Source organism: Notothenia coriiceps, unplaced genomic scaffold, assembly GCF_000735185.1.
Source record: "Notothenia coriiceps isolate Sejong01 unplaced genomic scaffold, NC01 NC01_scaffold00006881, whole genome shotgun sequence".
Lineage (NCBI taxonomy): Eukaryota > Metazoa > Chordata > Actinopteri > Perciformes > Nototheniidae > Notothenia > Notothenia coriiceps.
Genome location: NW_011339582.1, coordinates 14,089 through 26,503, shown reverse-complemented (window position 1 = coordinate 26,503; position 12,415 = coordinate 14,089). Strand labels below are relative to the sequence as shown.

At 41.5% G+C, this 12,415-nt stretch overlaps 1 protein-coding gene across 1 annotated transcript; it reads right to left on the bottom strand.

Moving 5' to 3' along the window:
* Positions 1-765: 765 nt before the first annotated feature.
* stk17b (serine/threonine kinase 17b (apoptosis-inducing)) lies at positions 766-11,379 on the bottom strand. The gene is made up of 7 exons (XM_010769280.1): positions 10,811-11,379; positions 8,003-8,215; positions 5,910-6,048; positions 4,348-4,474; positions 4,037-4,085; positions 3,665-3,844; positions 766-3,184 (listed from the first exon to the last, which is right to left on the bottom strand). The coding sequence occupies exons 1-7, from the start codon at positions 10,930-10,932 to the stop codon at positions 2,953-2,955; spliced, it is 1,062 nt and encodes a 353-aa protein (XP_010767582.1). The 5' UTR covers positions 10,933-11,379; the 3' UTR covers positions 766-2,952.
* Between the last annotated feature and the right edge of the window lie 1,036 nt (positions 11,380-12,415).

The window sequence follows — 12,415 nt, the reverse complement described above, 5'->3', positions numbered from 1 at the left end:
AATGGAAATGTCTCATCATGAAATGTCTCATCATGAAATACAAGTCACCTGAAATAAATAAATGCGTCATTATGAAATACAAGTCTCTTGAAATAAATAAATGTGTCATTATGAAATACAAGTCTCTTGAAATAAATAAATGTGTCATTATGAAATAAAAGTCTCTTGAAATAAATGTCTCATTATGAAATAAAAGTCCCATGAAATAAATAAATGTGTATTTAAATGTACATGTATACATATTTATTGCCTCATTTATTTATTTCATAGGCATATTTATATATATATGTATTTATTTAATTATTGATGTATTTATTTAATTTTGGCTTAAATGGCATTCCATATATCATAGCCATAAGCTTTTTATTTAAATCAAATAGGTTTGAATGTATATGTACAATGTTTTCCAGTGAATATGACCTCTGTAAGCTTCTTTGCACTACGCTGACCACTCATTCAGCTGAATGTCACTTCAGATCATTCCATTGTGTTCACTACTTACAATGTGGATACAATGCATGCAAGAAGATACCATTATCTTTGAAGTTATTGACCAACCAAAGTAACTTCTTATTAATCCTCTGCTTGCTAATTGGTATTCACTGTCACCATGATATTGTGTCCTGGTTGCTAATATATATATAAGATGTTAGTCACTATTGAACACCACAGATGGTGTAGCTTCATACAGGGCAGTTCCAGCAGGGGGCAGCAGTGAGGTGGAAGTATGGTTGACTCGAGGCAAGAAACAGAGAGACAGTCAGATATGTTCTACAACCTTTAATGAGCGATTCAGTTTGCTTTGTGATGCCTACATATTAGCCTGCAGTTGATCAGAATAGAAAACAATAAGGATTATGTCTTTTTTTTGTCATTTCAGATGCAATCAGAATGCTCATACATAAAAGAACAAATATAAAATGCTAATAAACATCTGGAACATGTCTTTGTGGCTGGTTTTGAGTGTAACCCAGTGTCATTCAGCACACACACACACTTCCTGTTTCAAATCACTTTTTTCCAACTTGAGGTATTAGAAAAGTTTATATTTCAGATGAATTCAGATTCAAGCGTGTTTCCTGTTACAGTATCAGAAGAGCTCTGAATCTTGTATAAACTATCAGACGGAATGATTTCCCAGCTGTCTGGAATCTTCCACCTCTGTGAGGATCAAATACCCGTCCAGAGGAACATCTTTAACAGTGTGGTGTGTTCCAGTGTTTGAAGAATGACAGCATACAGATGACAGCATGGCTGTGGCTGGAGACACCCTCCCACACACACAGGCCATGGTACCAGCTGGTGACGACAACAAACAACAACAATGAGCTCTCATTGGCTTTGGCACCTCGGAACAGAGGAGGAATGTTTGAGTGGAGGAGCAGCTGCACCTCAGATCTCACATCTCTTTCTAAAACCCAAATCATCCCTACATACATCTTTACACTTAACATCACAACTTCATTAGGAATACCCCAAAACTATACACATATTTCCAGTCTTCCTCTTCCTCCTGACCTCCTCTCGCTTTACTTCCTGGTTACCACCCTAACAATCTGTCCTTCACTTCCATGTTCCCAACTCACTGCAGTCAAACTATGTATTCTTTCATCACACTGGAAACAGCTCGTTTTAAATAACACCTTCATCATCCTCTCACACTTCCTAATAAGACACGTGAGCACATTATTTACATAAAAATATGAGTCCAGCACATAAATAATAATAGGCCTATAAGAATAACATTAAGAAAACAAAGTGAGCAGAAAGAGCAGCATGCCCTGAGATGAGTGCACAGGAACACATTGAGCGCTGGCTTCATGAAGGAAAGTGAATGGCTTGGAGGGGCTGAAGAACACAGCTTCAGTAACGGCTGGCCTTTGGGCTCATCACTTGAATACGTGTGCTGATGAGGTAAGTGCTGAAGTGGCGTGTCTCCGGCTAACAGAGAGGAACTTGGCAGCTGAGGAAGTGATGTGAGTATGTGCGGGCGTGGTGTGTGAACGGCTGCATGACTCACTGCTCTCTCAGCCGCTACAGTTTGAACTTTCTATGTCAGGATAAACAGGAATGCTGAGTCATTATTGCTCATGATCAGCCCTTCTTTGAAGCAGTAAAAAAGTGTATTTCAAGTGGAAGCCGTTCAGGTCTTTGGGAGGGACCGATGCTATTGTTGGACTTAATAATAATAATGAGTTTGATCTACAAACCTGAGCTTCATTTCAACCCAAACATATGGAATGTAATGCATGCGTGTTATCCAGCCCCTCTGCTGGTTCTGTTTAAAGTCCAAGCAGCTTCAAAACAGAGTGTATTCATCGACAGCAGCGTGTTTTAGGGACTTGAATCACATGTAACCAAAGTCAAAGGGCTTCCTATAATGCAGCGGTACATAAAGATAAGGTCAGCCTTCCCCTTTACACTGGTGCTTATCTGAATATCACCTTTCTGCTTAAGCTGCAGTGACTAAGAACACTTTTCACTTCCCACTTTAAGGCAGAGCGCTATTAAATGCTTTCTGAAGAAAATAGATTTGAAAATGCACGACATAAGAGTTGCATAGATTTCCCTAGAAACAGTCCCCACTAGCCCCCATCAGCACAGGAGCAGCCAGACACTGACACAGAGGGGGCTGACAACAGCTAAATTATTATTAGGAAAGGTTTGAAATACTTAAGGTTAAACAAACAGCATTCATTGAAACCTTCTGTACAATTGTCACACTTTTTATCAGTGATGGATCAGTGATGGATCAGTGATGGATCTCAAGATGTAGCTGGTTATCTTTGGTCTGAAAGGTCCATCATGGAATTGAGCTATTAGTGAAATATAAACACAATTTAAGTACTTTAAATGGTGACAGACAGCTGGTTTTCTGGAGGTTTAAAATGATTTAAAAGCTCACAGGAAGAGGCCCCCGCCTGCATTCCTCCTTTTTCCACCTTTTACTTTTCAAAAGTCACCGTCTCCAGCGGCGGGCCTTTCCTCGTCGAAGCGAAACTTTTTAGCGTGCGAGTGGGGCGACTCCAGGAAGTTCTCCTTGTCCTCAGGGTCTTCGGCTGGGGCCCCCCACTTGGTGCCGCAGCTTCTCTCCCGAACAGAGCGGGTGGATGCAGGCTCGGGGCTCAGACACAGCTGCCACAGCCAGGGGTGGCTCATACACTCTGCAGCGGTGGGCCTGTCCCTGGGGGGGGGGGGGGGACAAACAGTCACCTTCAGTACAGGGTTAGTTATTCAGTTAGTTATAGAAAACATTAAATGCCACTAAAGACATGACCAAGAGAAAGTAAAGAGAAATATTTTATGTTGTTTATGTTTGTATGTTTTCTCCACAACATGTAGCAGGTCCATAGGAACAGAAAGACTTAGATGTGCTTTATTTACTTTCATTTGGTAGTGTTCATTTGTCAAAGCAAAGTCAATAAATCGGTTGTTAAAGGAGACGATGAGGAGAAAGCACCATGTAACACCAACACCTGCAGTATGTTCAAAGTGACACCAAGGGACCGAAGGACCTGGAGAACCACGTTCAAGGTAGAGGGTATCTTTTTGCATTATTGGGCAAGAATCCCTTAATACCCTCTCAGTTTAACTTGGATGTTACCCTTGGGTATTTTTCCATCTTGTGGAAAATGCCCTCATCTTTGTGTCTGAGCTCACTCACTCGGGTGTTTTGACCAGCAGCTTGCGGATGAAGTCCACAGCGAGCTCGGACACTCTGGAGAAGGCCTCCATGCTGTAGTCCACGTTCACCTGTGACACGTTCAGGTACGTCTCCTGCTTGTCGTCACCGACAAACGGAGACTCGCCCGTCACCAGCATGTAGGTGATCACCCCCACACTCCTGAGGAACACATGGAGAAGAGTCAGAGCATGTGGAGGAGCTGTGGCTCATTCACTCCTATTAGCTTTAGCAGAGCTACTTAGAGGTGTGTGGTTTTATACTGTAATGGATAACCTTCATTTTAGTTTGAAGACATTTGGTTGAAAGGTAAAATGATGGCATTTCATTAGTCACAAAGTGTCAGCCACTCACCACAGGTCGGTGGCTGTTGTGATGGGCTCATAGTTCAGGATCTCTGGAGCTGAATAAAGACATGAAGCAAAAAGTCTGACGTCATTCAATATTACAAGAATGTCTCCTGTTTGTAATATCTCGTTTCATTTCATAGCCGCTGTTGTTTTTGTCACCACTACTGACGTCTTATATTTCTGTTGTGTCTTTGTTGTTATTCAAAACAACAATTAAAGTCACAAAGGGCTGAATGAGTGAAATCTACATGGGAAAAAAATAGTCCTCTGGAGGGCGCTCTTCCGGTCTGAGCGTGTTCACCATCATCAGCTTACCCACATACTCCGGCGTTCCCAGGATCTCTCTGAGCTCTCCGACCGCTCCCAGCCTGCGGGCCAGGCCGAAGTCTACGATCTTTATGTCGCCCGGAGGAGAGAGGCAGGTCAGCAAGATGTTCTGCGGCTGAGGGAGAACGAGGTGCAGAGGTGAACAGCATGCAGAGCAGCAGCCGGAGATAACACCGTCTTTACATAACAGAGTATAACTCTTTGAACCTGTACTCAGTAACGTGTGTTTACCGTTCTGAACATTATTTATACAAGTGCTGAGAACACACTGACCATATGACACTGTGTCAACACTGAACATCAATGAAAGCTAATTCCACATTCAGTATGAGCTTTATGAGTGGACAATATGACTGGAGAGATTTGTGATTGCTGCGATGTAGCCGCACTGCGATCGACCTATTGGGCGCCCCTGCTCTACAACCATTACTCCTGAAGACATTATCACTTCATTCGGTCACAACACCTTGAGTTGACAGATCTTTGACTTGTAGTGACAGTCATTTCATACGTCAAGAGTCTCCATGTACTTCCTAGAGTTTCATATTTGTATGGGTAGATTTGAAAACAAATGCATTAACCCTTATGACAAACGCAGAAACTGATGGTGCATCGTTATATTTTATATAATTTATTCCAGTAGCGCCTGATTAAAGTAAGCTGATGTTTTTTTATTTTGTTTATTAATCATGCTTAGATTCCTTATTTTTTTAAGTATGTAATTCAGCCTAATGGGTAAGAGTGTGAAGGACCAGCTGATATCTTTAAATTGTTTAATATCGAGACAGAAAAAATAAAGAAACAGAAATGCAGGCTCCACACATGAAGCATGTGAAGCCCTGGGCAGCTGCTGCGTGTTCAGGTGAGCTGCCATGTAAAGCCTCAGTACAGATCACAGGGTGCAGTGACGTTGCCTTCTTTACAGAATCATTTATTTCTTTTTAATCCTATTTCTATATCCTTTCTTTTTTGCGATGTCTTTTAATTGCTTTTTTAAAATTATTTTCTTGAAATCTGATTTCCTTTTTTTTAATCTTTCATCATAGTTTGTCTTGTCTCTACCATGTGTCTCCGTGTCTAACCTTTGTTTTGTGTCGCTGTTGTAAGCTTCACTGTTTGAATTTCTCTTGTTATTTGGCCTTTATTCCATCTTGTGCTTTGCTTTGTCAGTCAACGCACTTTGTAAACTGAAGCTGCTTCACAAAGACCATCACAATGCCTTAATAATGTCAAAATGATGTTACAGTGTGCGGTTGGGCTTTGCCCTGCGCAAGGCTTCTTGTTCACCTCTAATCCCAGCTCTGGGCACAGAAACAGGAAGATGGGCTTTAGAGTCCACAGCTTCTCTAAAAAACAATACACAGCCGAGCACTTAAGAGGGAAGTCTGTGGTGAAGCGTGTGAAAATAGTTTCCCTACGCTCCAGCTACAGTGCGCGCGTGAGTGAGTGAGTGAGTGAGTGAGTGAGTGAGTGAGTGAGTGAGTGAGTGAGTGAGTGAGTGAGTGAGTGAGTGTGTGTGTGTGTGTGTGAGTGTGTGAGTGTGTGCAGACCTTCAGGTCCAGGTGCACCAGGCTGCTCTGGTGCAGGTGATGGACCCCCTCCAGAGTCTGTCTGATTAGTCTGGTGATCTGGGCCTCTGGCAGCAGCTCCTCAGACATACAGTGGTCAAATATCTCTCCACCGGCCGCACTTCAACACACAGGTACACACATCACACACTCCTCTAGCATCATGTCCGAGGAGCGTAAACACCAGGCAGGTTTGTTACATTCAATGTTGTTTGTAACATGCCTCAGTTGAATACCCAATTATTATCTACGGTATGTAACTAAAGGAAACATACCTTTCACTCCATCAGAAAACACAATGCAATAGTTTTTGAATATTCATTTTTAAATTTGGATTTGTTACGGCAGAACTGTCTCTAGTAAGGAACGAAAAAGACACCCGAAGAAGAAAACAAGAAAGGAAAGAGGTTAAAAGACTCAGAGCTTGGCGACAGATAAATCAGCCGAAGACAGACAGGAAGTAAACACTAAAGGGAACAGTAGAAGAAGACATACAGGAAGTAAACACTAAAGGGAACAGTAGAATAAGACAGACAGGAAGTAAACACTAACGGGAACAGCATAAGAAGACAGACAGGAAGTAAACACTAAAGGGAACAGCAGAAGAAGACAGACAGGAAGTAAACACTAAAGGGAACAGAAGAAGAAAACAGACAGGAAGTAAACACTAAAGGGAACAGAAGAAGAAGACAGACAGGAAGTAAACACTAAAGGGAACAGCAGAAGAAGACAGACAGGAAGTAAACACTAAGGGGAACAGAAGAAGAAGACAGACAGGAAGTAAACACTAAGGGGAACAGAAGAAGAAGGCAGACAGGAAGTAAAGGGAACACGGTAGCAAGTCGGCATGTAATAAGCGGGATAAAGTGCAGTGAGCCGGTCAACAATGACAAAAGAACCCCTTCAGGGTGATTCGGGAGCCTGAAAGGGTTCTTTCTGCTACAGTGACCGGCTCACTGCACTTTATGCTTACTAGTATATGATGCACTTTACACAGGAGAAACAGGAATATACAGTTTTCATGGGGTGCAGGGAGGCCTGGTTTCAGAGTGTTATTGAGTCAAAAGGCCACCTCCTTCCTGCTGACTCGTAAGAGAGCTGAAGTTGACAGTAAGCCCTACAATGTTACACCGAGTACAAGGTCCACCTGATTTGATTACATTTCCGGTTATTCAACTTTCTAATTTGTTATTTTCTTAGCGCTCATTGAGCTGCCCAGGCGTCTAGAACAAACAAAGTGAATGGTTGGAGCCGCCTCTGCTCAGGAAGGGATTACAGTGTCTCCAACAACAAGTATTAAGGTGTGGTTAGAAAATCTGAGCAATTCACTTATAAAACAACCTTTTTGCATTCTCATTTACAATTTGCAACTCTCTTCTAGTTTCCTTTTGATGGTACAATGAAAACCGGATATATGACATGCCATAAGAAGCCCTGAAGTTCTGCTGCTCCAGTTCTATGTCTACGATTCTTTCTGTGTGATCTGAAAAGGTGAAAAACATTGTTCTGCAAGGATAGTTGGATACGCTTACTTCCTTCATTACTTTTCATCTTTTAAAACAACAGTTTGGTGAATTATTTCCCAAAAAGAGTATAACAATAACAAACGCTAAGAAATGATCCTGAAAGCAAAAGGAACTACCTTCCAAAACACCCAACTCGTTTCACAGATTAAAACTTTTGATTTTGAGAGGATCCCGTCCAAACCCTGTGTCCATCTGGTTTGAGGTCATAGACACAGGAGAGGAAAAATAATAAAGCTTTGGTGAAGGTCAAGAGGTCAGGCCCTGATGCCTATGAGGATGTTTATTCAGGTCTACCAGAGTTGGAGTTTCAGCTCAAACTGAACAGTCATTTGAGCTAACATGGCTTTCGTCTCAAAATAAATAAGTCCTGATGAACCTGTTAGTGACTATGAGCATTACATAAACAATATGAGTGAGCGTGGCAGCTCCTTAGGATTGAGCACGATCATGCTGTTTGCTTGTTGTTGGTAGGAAGATGTATCCAGGGTCAGACTGATCTGATGTACCATACATTTCGTTTAAGTATCACTGGTTGTGTAGTGAACTCACTATTCCAGCATGAGGACGATGTCGTGGTCTGTCTCGTGCGCCGCGTGCAGGTTGACCACGCGGGCGTTGTTGCGGGCGGTCTCCAGAACCGCCATCTCGTGGATGACCTCGGCCCGGCAGTCACGACCTCGCCTCCTCTTCCGGAGGAACTTGGCAGCAAACACTTTCCCTGTGGCCTTCTCCACACATCGCTTCACCACCGCAAACTTTCCCCTGGGAAGCAGAAAGTGGACGTATGTTAAGTTATCAAAGTTATTATATTTTTATTTTGTAATGGTTTATGGCAGCATAGCGGTGTAATCCTGCACAAAACTATTTTTAGAAATTTCAAGCTGGGTTAGGCCCACAAACTGATGGTGTTCAGGGTTAATGACATACAGCCTTTTGTATCTAACACACATCATCAGTGAAGATGTGCTACATGCTAGGGACAGATTTCAAAATAAGAACAAAAAGAGGGGCAAATCTAAAGAGCAGAGTGGAAAATATTCAGACTTAAGGTTTCTATGAGTTAAGCCCCATTATGCAACCGAGTCATATTCCGTTAAGACTCTCCCTTACCAGTAAATGCCACACCTGTCAAACGTCATGCCTCCTGTCATTAACTTATAACCACTGATGTCCTCACGAGTATTTCCTCTTGCCAATAAACAACTGTTTATAGGTTTTTTTTAAATACTCCTCATGAAAGGTACCTTTTTTGAAATTGGGGAAGATGGCCCCCATGAAACATCTGCTTATCATGTGGTTATGGCTTATATTCCAATGGACTGCATTTATATAGCCCTTTATCCAGTCTTTACGTCCACTTAAACCACTCACAGTTGTTAAGCTGTGTTTCTGGCCCACTGATGCATGCCCTGTGTTCAGCCCCTGCATCAAACACTCTTAACCTACCAGATGCTATGCTAACCAGCTGGTGGGCTGCAGACTTTGACGTTTGGCACTGCTTCAATAACAGAGCCTTTTTTTCCAATCAGGGCTCTTTCTAAAAGGAGCGTACTAATGTTAAGGAGGGCATCTGAGAACCCCCCCCCCCATAGTAGTAAACAATCACCAAGAGTGATTTCATTCTGTTTCTGTCTTTTAAGCACTACAGCTGACTCTTCTCACATAAAATAGTCATTTCAGACAATGTTCATAAAGAAAATACTAATGATGCAAGTTAAAAAAACTCCATAAATACATATCAACAGATGTATCTTAAAGGTTGCAGCCTAACAAAGAAATATACAAACATTTTTTGTGACTTTTTTCACTGATAAAGATCAGTGTTTATTACATTACATTACATGTCACTTGTTAGACGCTTTTATCCAAAGCGACTTCCAATACTCAATACTGTGGGCAATCCCCACAGGAGCACTTTGGGGTGAAGTGTCTCAGGGACACAACGACATGCTGACTGCAGTGGGGTTTGAACCTGTGCTCCCCTGATCCCAACACCAATGCACTACCCACTGCACCACACGCCTCCGCTTATTAAAGCCAATGTTGTTCACTTTCCTTCAAAAAGGTCAAAGCAGAAATAGAACAGCCCTCATAATGTTTTTAAAAGTATTGTACATCAGAACTTCCTGTTTTGTCGAATTACAAACACATACATGTAAGTGGCTGTACCATTTCTTCTTTCTAAAGTTTAGTTTCCACATGTGCTCGTTTTCTTCCCCCTGTGTTGTAATAAGAATGATCAAGTATGCTGCATGACACATTACTTTAAACACACCACAGAGATCTTAGGATATGATCATCCACCGTCAGCTGTTGCCATGGCAAACACAAAGTGCATAACACACAATGAATAACACACAGTGCCGTACACACAGTGCCGTACACATGACAAAGGTATACTGTAGCACGATGAAGTCAGGTCCCCTGGCACGGCAAGGCGCGTATGTACAGTGGTTAAGCTTACAGTCCAGAGTCCAACATCAGCTGAAGTCTGTGTATTGAATGACTTGATCTGTGCAAGCCATGCATGCACATACAGACATTATATTATTATAAGTGGTTAGAGAAAGGACAGGTTATTCTCTACCAAAACAGTATTTTGTTCAGGATTCTGTTAAAGGTTTCTGTTGTTCATGTGAAATGTAGCAGTTGTAGCTTTGTTACTCTCATGTTGGATGCTGTGTTAATCTGTAGTGACAATGTAACCTAGTTTGGTGACCCAGTTTAGTCTGAACACTCAGTTGCAATAATACAGAAAAGGAGTGTCATTTGAAACGATGTCACAACACATTGTATCGTGTGATAGTGGTAGAAGGGTCGATACATGATTCACTTTAGAATACTTTCAGAATCAGAATCTAAATACTTTGTCTATCCAGAGGGAAATTGGATTGTGTGACAATTGCTCAAATTAAGTATTAAATAAAGAAAATGAAATAAAGATATTTATTAAAAAAAAATAAGAAGTTAAAGAAAAATGAATTACCAGTGAGATCAACCATTGTAAATGTATGACAGTGTCCAATTGTTGTTAATGTTGCATTACAAAGGCTTTCCTCAGCACGGTCCTTATACATGTTATTGTAATGCGGTCTGGACTGTGGTTATGAGCTAACAGTCCATTTGTAATGAAAACTGTCCTGTTAACGATATGTTTACAGTGAGACACACGTTTAAAACACCATACCACATTTAAAATTCCAAATATTCCCATTCATAGTTCCCGTCCGTAAGAAATCTTAGTAATAGTGCATAACGTAACCACTTTTCCCGTCCTGCAGTCAGCGTTCTACCCAGAGGAGAGCCTCTGAGCCCCCCCAGAGACCCTCACAGTCCCGGGACAGCAGTCACACTCACCTTCCGAGCTCTCCGGTGAATTCATACACACTCTCCATGGGCTCCGTGCTGATGGGGGTCTGACACTCGCAGAGCAGCCCCGCCGCCGGCCCGCTGCGACTGTCCAGCCGCCTCCGAGACATCTCTGCTGCTCAGGGATCAGCCCCGCTGCCTGCCAGCTGCCCGGCTGCTGGGACCACGGTGAACGCTTACAGAATGAGACTAACTAACCTGAGAGGCTATCTAACGTTTACACTGCCAGCTCTACATCAGTCACATGTTAATGTTAACTAAACCGGTTACTATGCTAGTTTAGTTTAGCTACTTTACCGATCCGGCTAGCTCAACTGTCGCTAACTAAGTTAGCTCGACGGTCAATGTCGCGGCTTCTAAAGTAAGTTAAACCAATTTTCCCTAGCTCAACTAAAGAGGAACGGCTAGCCTCTAAAAGCTTTAGCTACGACTGTATCCGGTGGTTAAATTATCCGAAGTGCCGCTGCAGGCTACAGAGGAAAGAGTTAGTTCGTATATCTGGAGAGTTTTCGATCATTTTCACATCCTTCTGTTTGACACTGTGTGGACACGTCACTGCCTGGCGCATGCGCATTATTGTTGTGTTTGAAAAGGGGGTCGAGTTTATTTGAAACGTGAATTCAAAAGCTGTAACCTGTAAACATTGACTCCATAATTATGGTCATACGTTTGACTTTCTGAGTCACACATTTTTCAAAGTAATCAAAAGTTCAACTTCTACTAGGGTTTGGGTTATTTTATTATAACTTTAAAATTCAATAAAAGTCATCATTTTTAGCGGCTCTACATTATTCTTTTAATTGTTTTTTTAGCCTAGCCTACAAAGTCATACTTAGTAGTTTACGTTTTTAACTCACCAGTGTTTTTATTTGTTTTAATGTTTAACATGTTCTTAACATTGAACAAGTGGTGGTTTTAGTCAGAAATGAACTTCCATGCGTACGGAGCCCCTGTCACTGAGAGTAGGCCTACACTCAACTCAATACAGAGCCCATAAAGAGGCCAACGTTCTTATGCATTATGCAATTACAAATGTATCAAGTATGTATATAGGGATAGTTTTACATTTTGATTATATTTATTTCTCCCCAAATAGTGTTTTTTATTTTGTTGAATGTATTCAACTTTTCTATTTCTCTTGTTTTCACATAAATCAGAAGAAAAGGTTAAAACTTTAGGTTAAGGAGAGTATTATTTCATCAAGGAGGGGTAGTATAGTGGCAACACAATAATGAAGGGTTTCCTTTTGTGAAAGAGTTTTAGAATGTACTATAAAGATAATATACAGTATGTAGTTATGTTACTAATTCAGATGATGCAAAACTCTTAATAAGGCTCATACATAATTAATCAAAATGTTCCATATGTTCTCTTTTTATTACAATCATTGGGGTGAAATGGAGACACACATACAGGAGCTTTGCATAGAGTGGAATTCTGAAACCGGAGCCATGTCCTCTCAGAAATGTAGTATTAGAGACAAGAGAGGTGCAACTTCATTTGGATGTGAAGCGATCCATTTGACCAGTGTTCTGCAGCAGAAAAGCCTCCTTATGGAAAACTGACCGAGTGAATGTATAATCCTAACGTGAA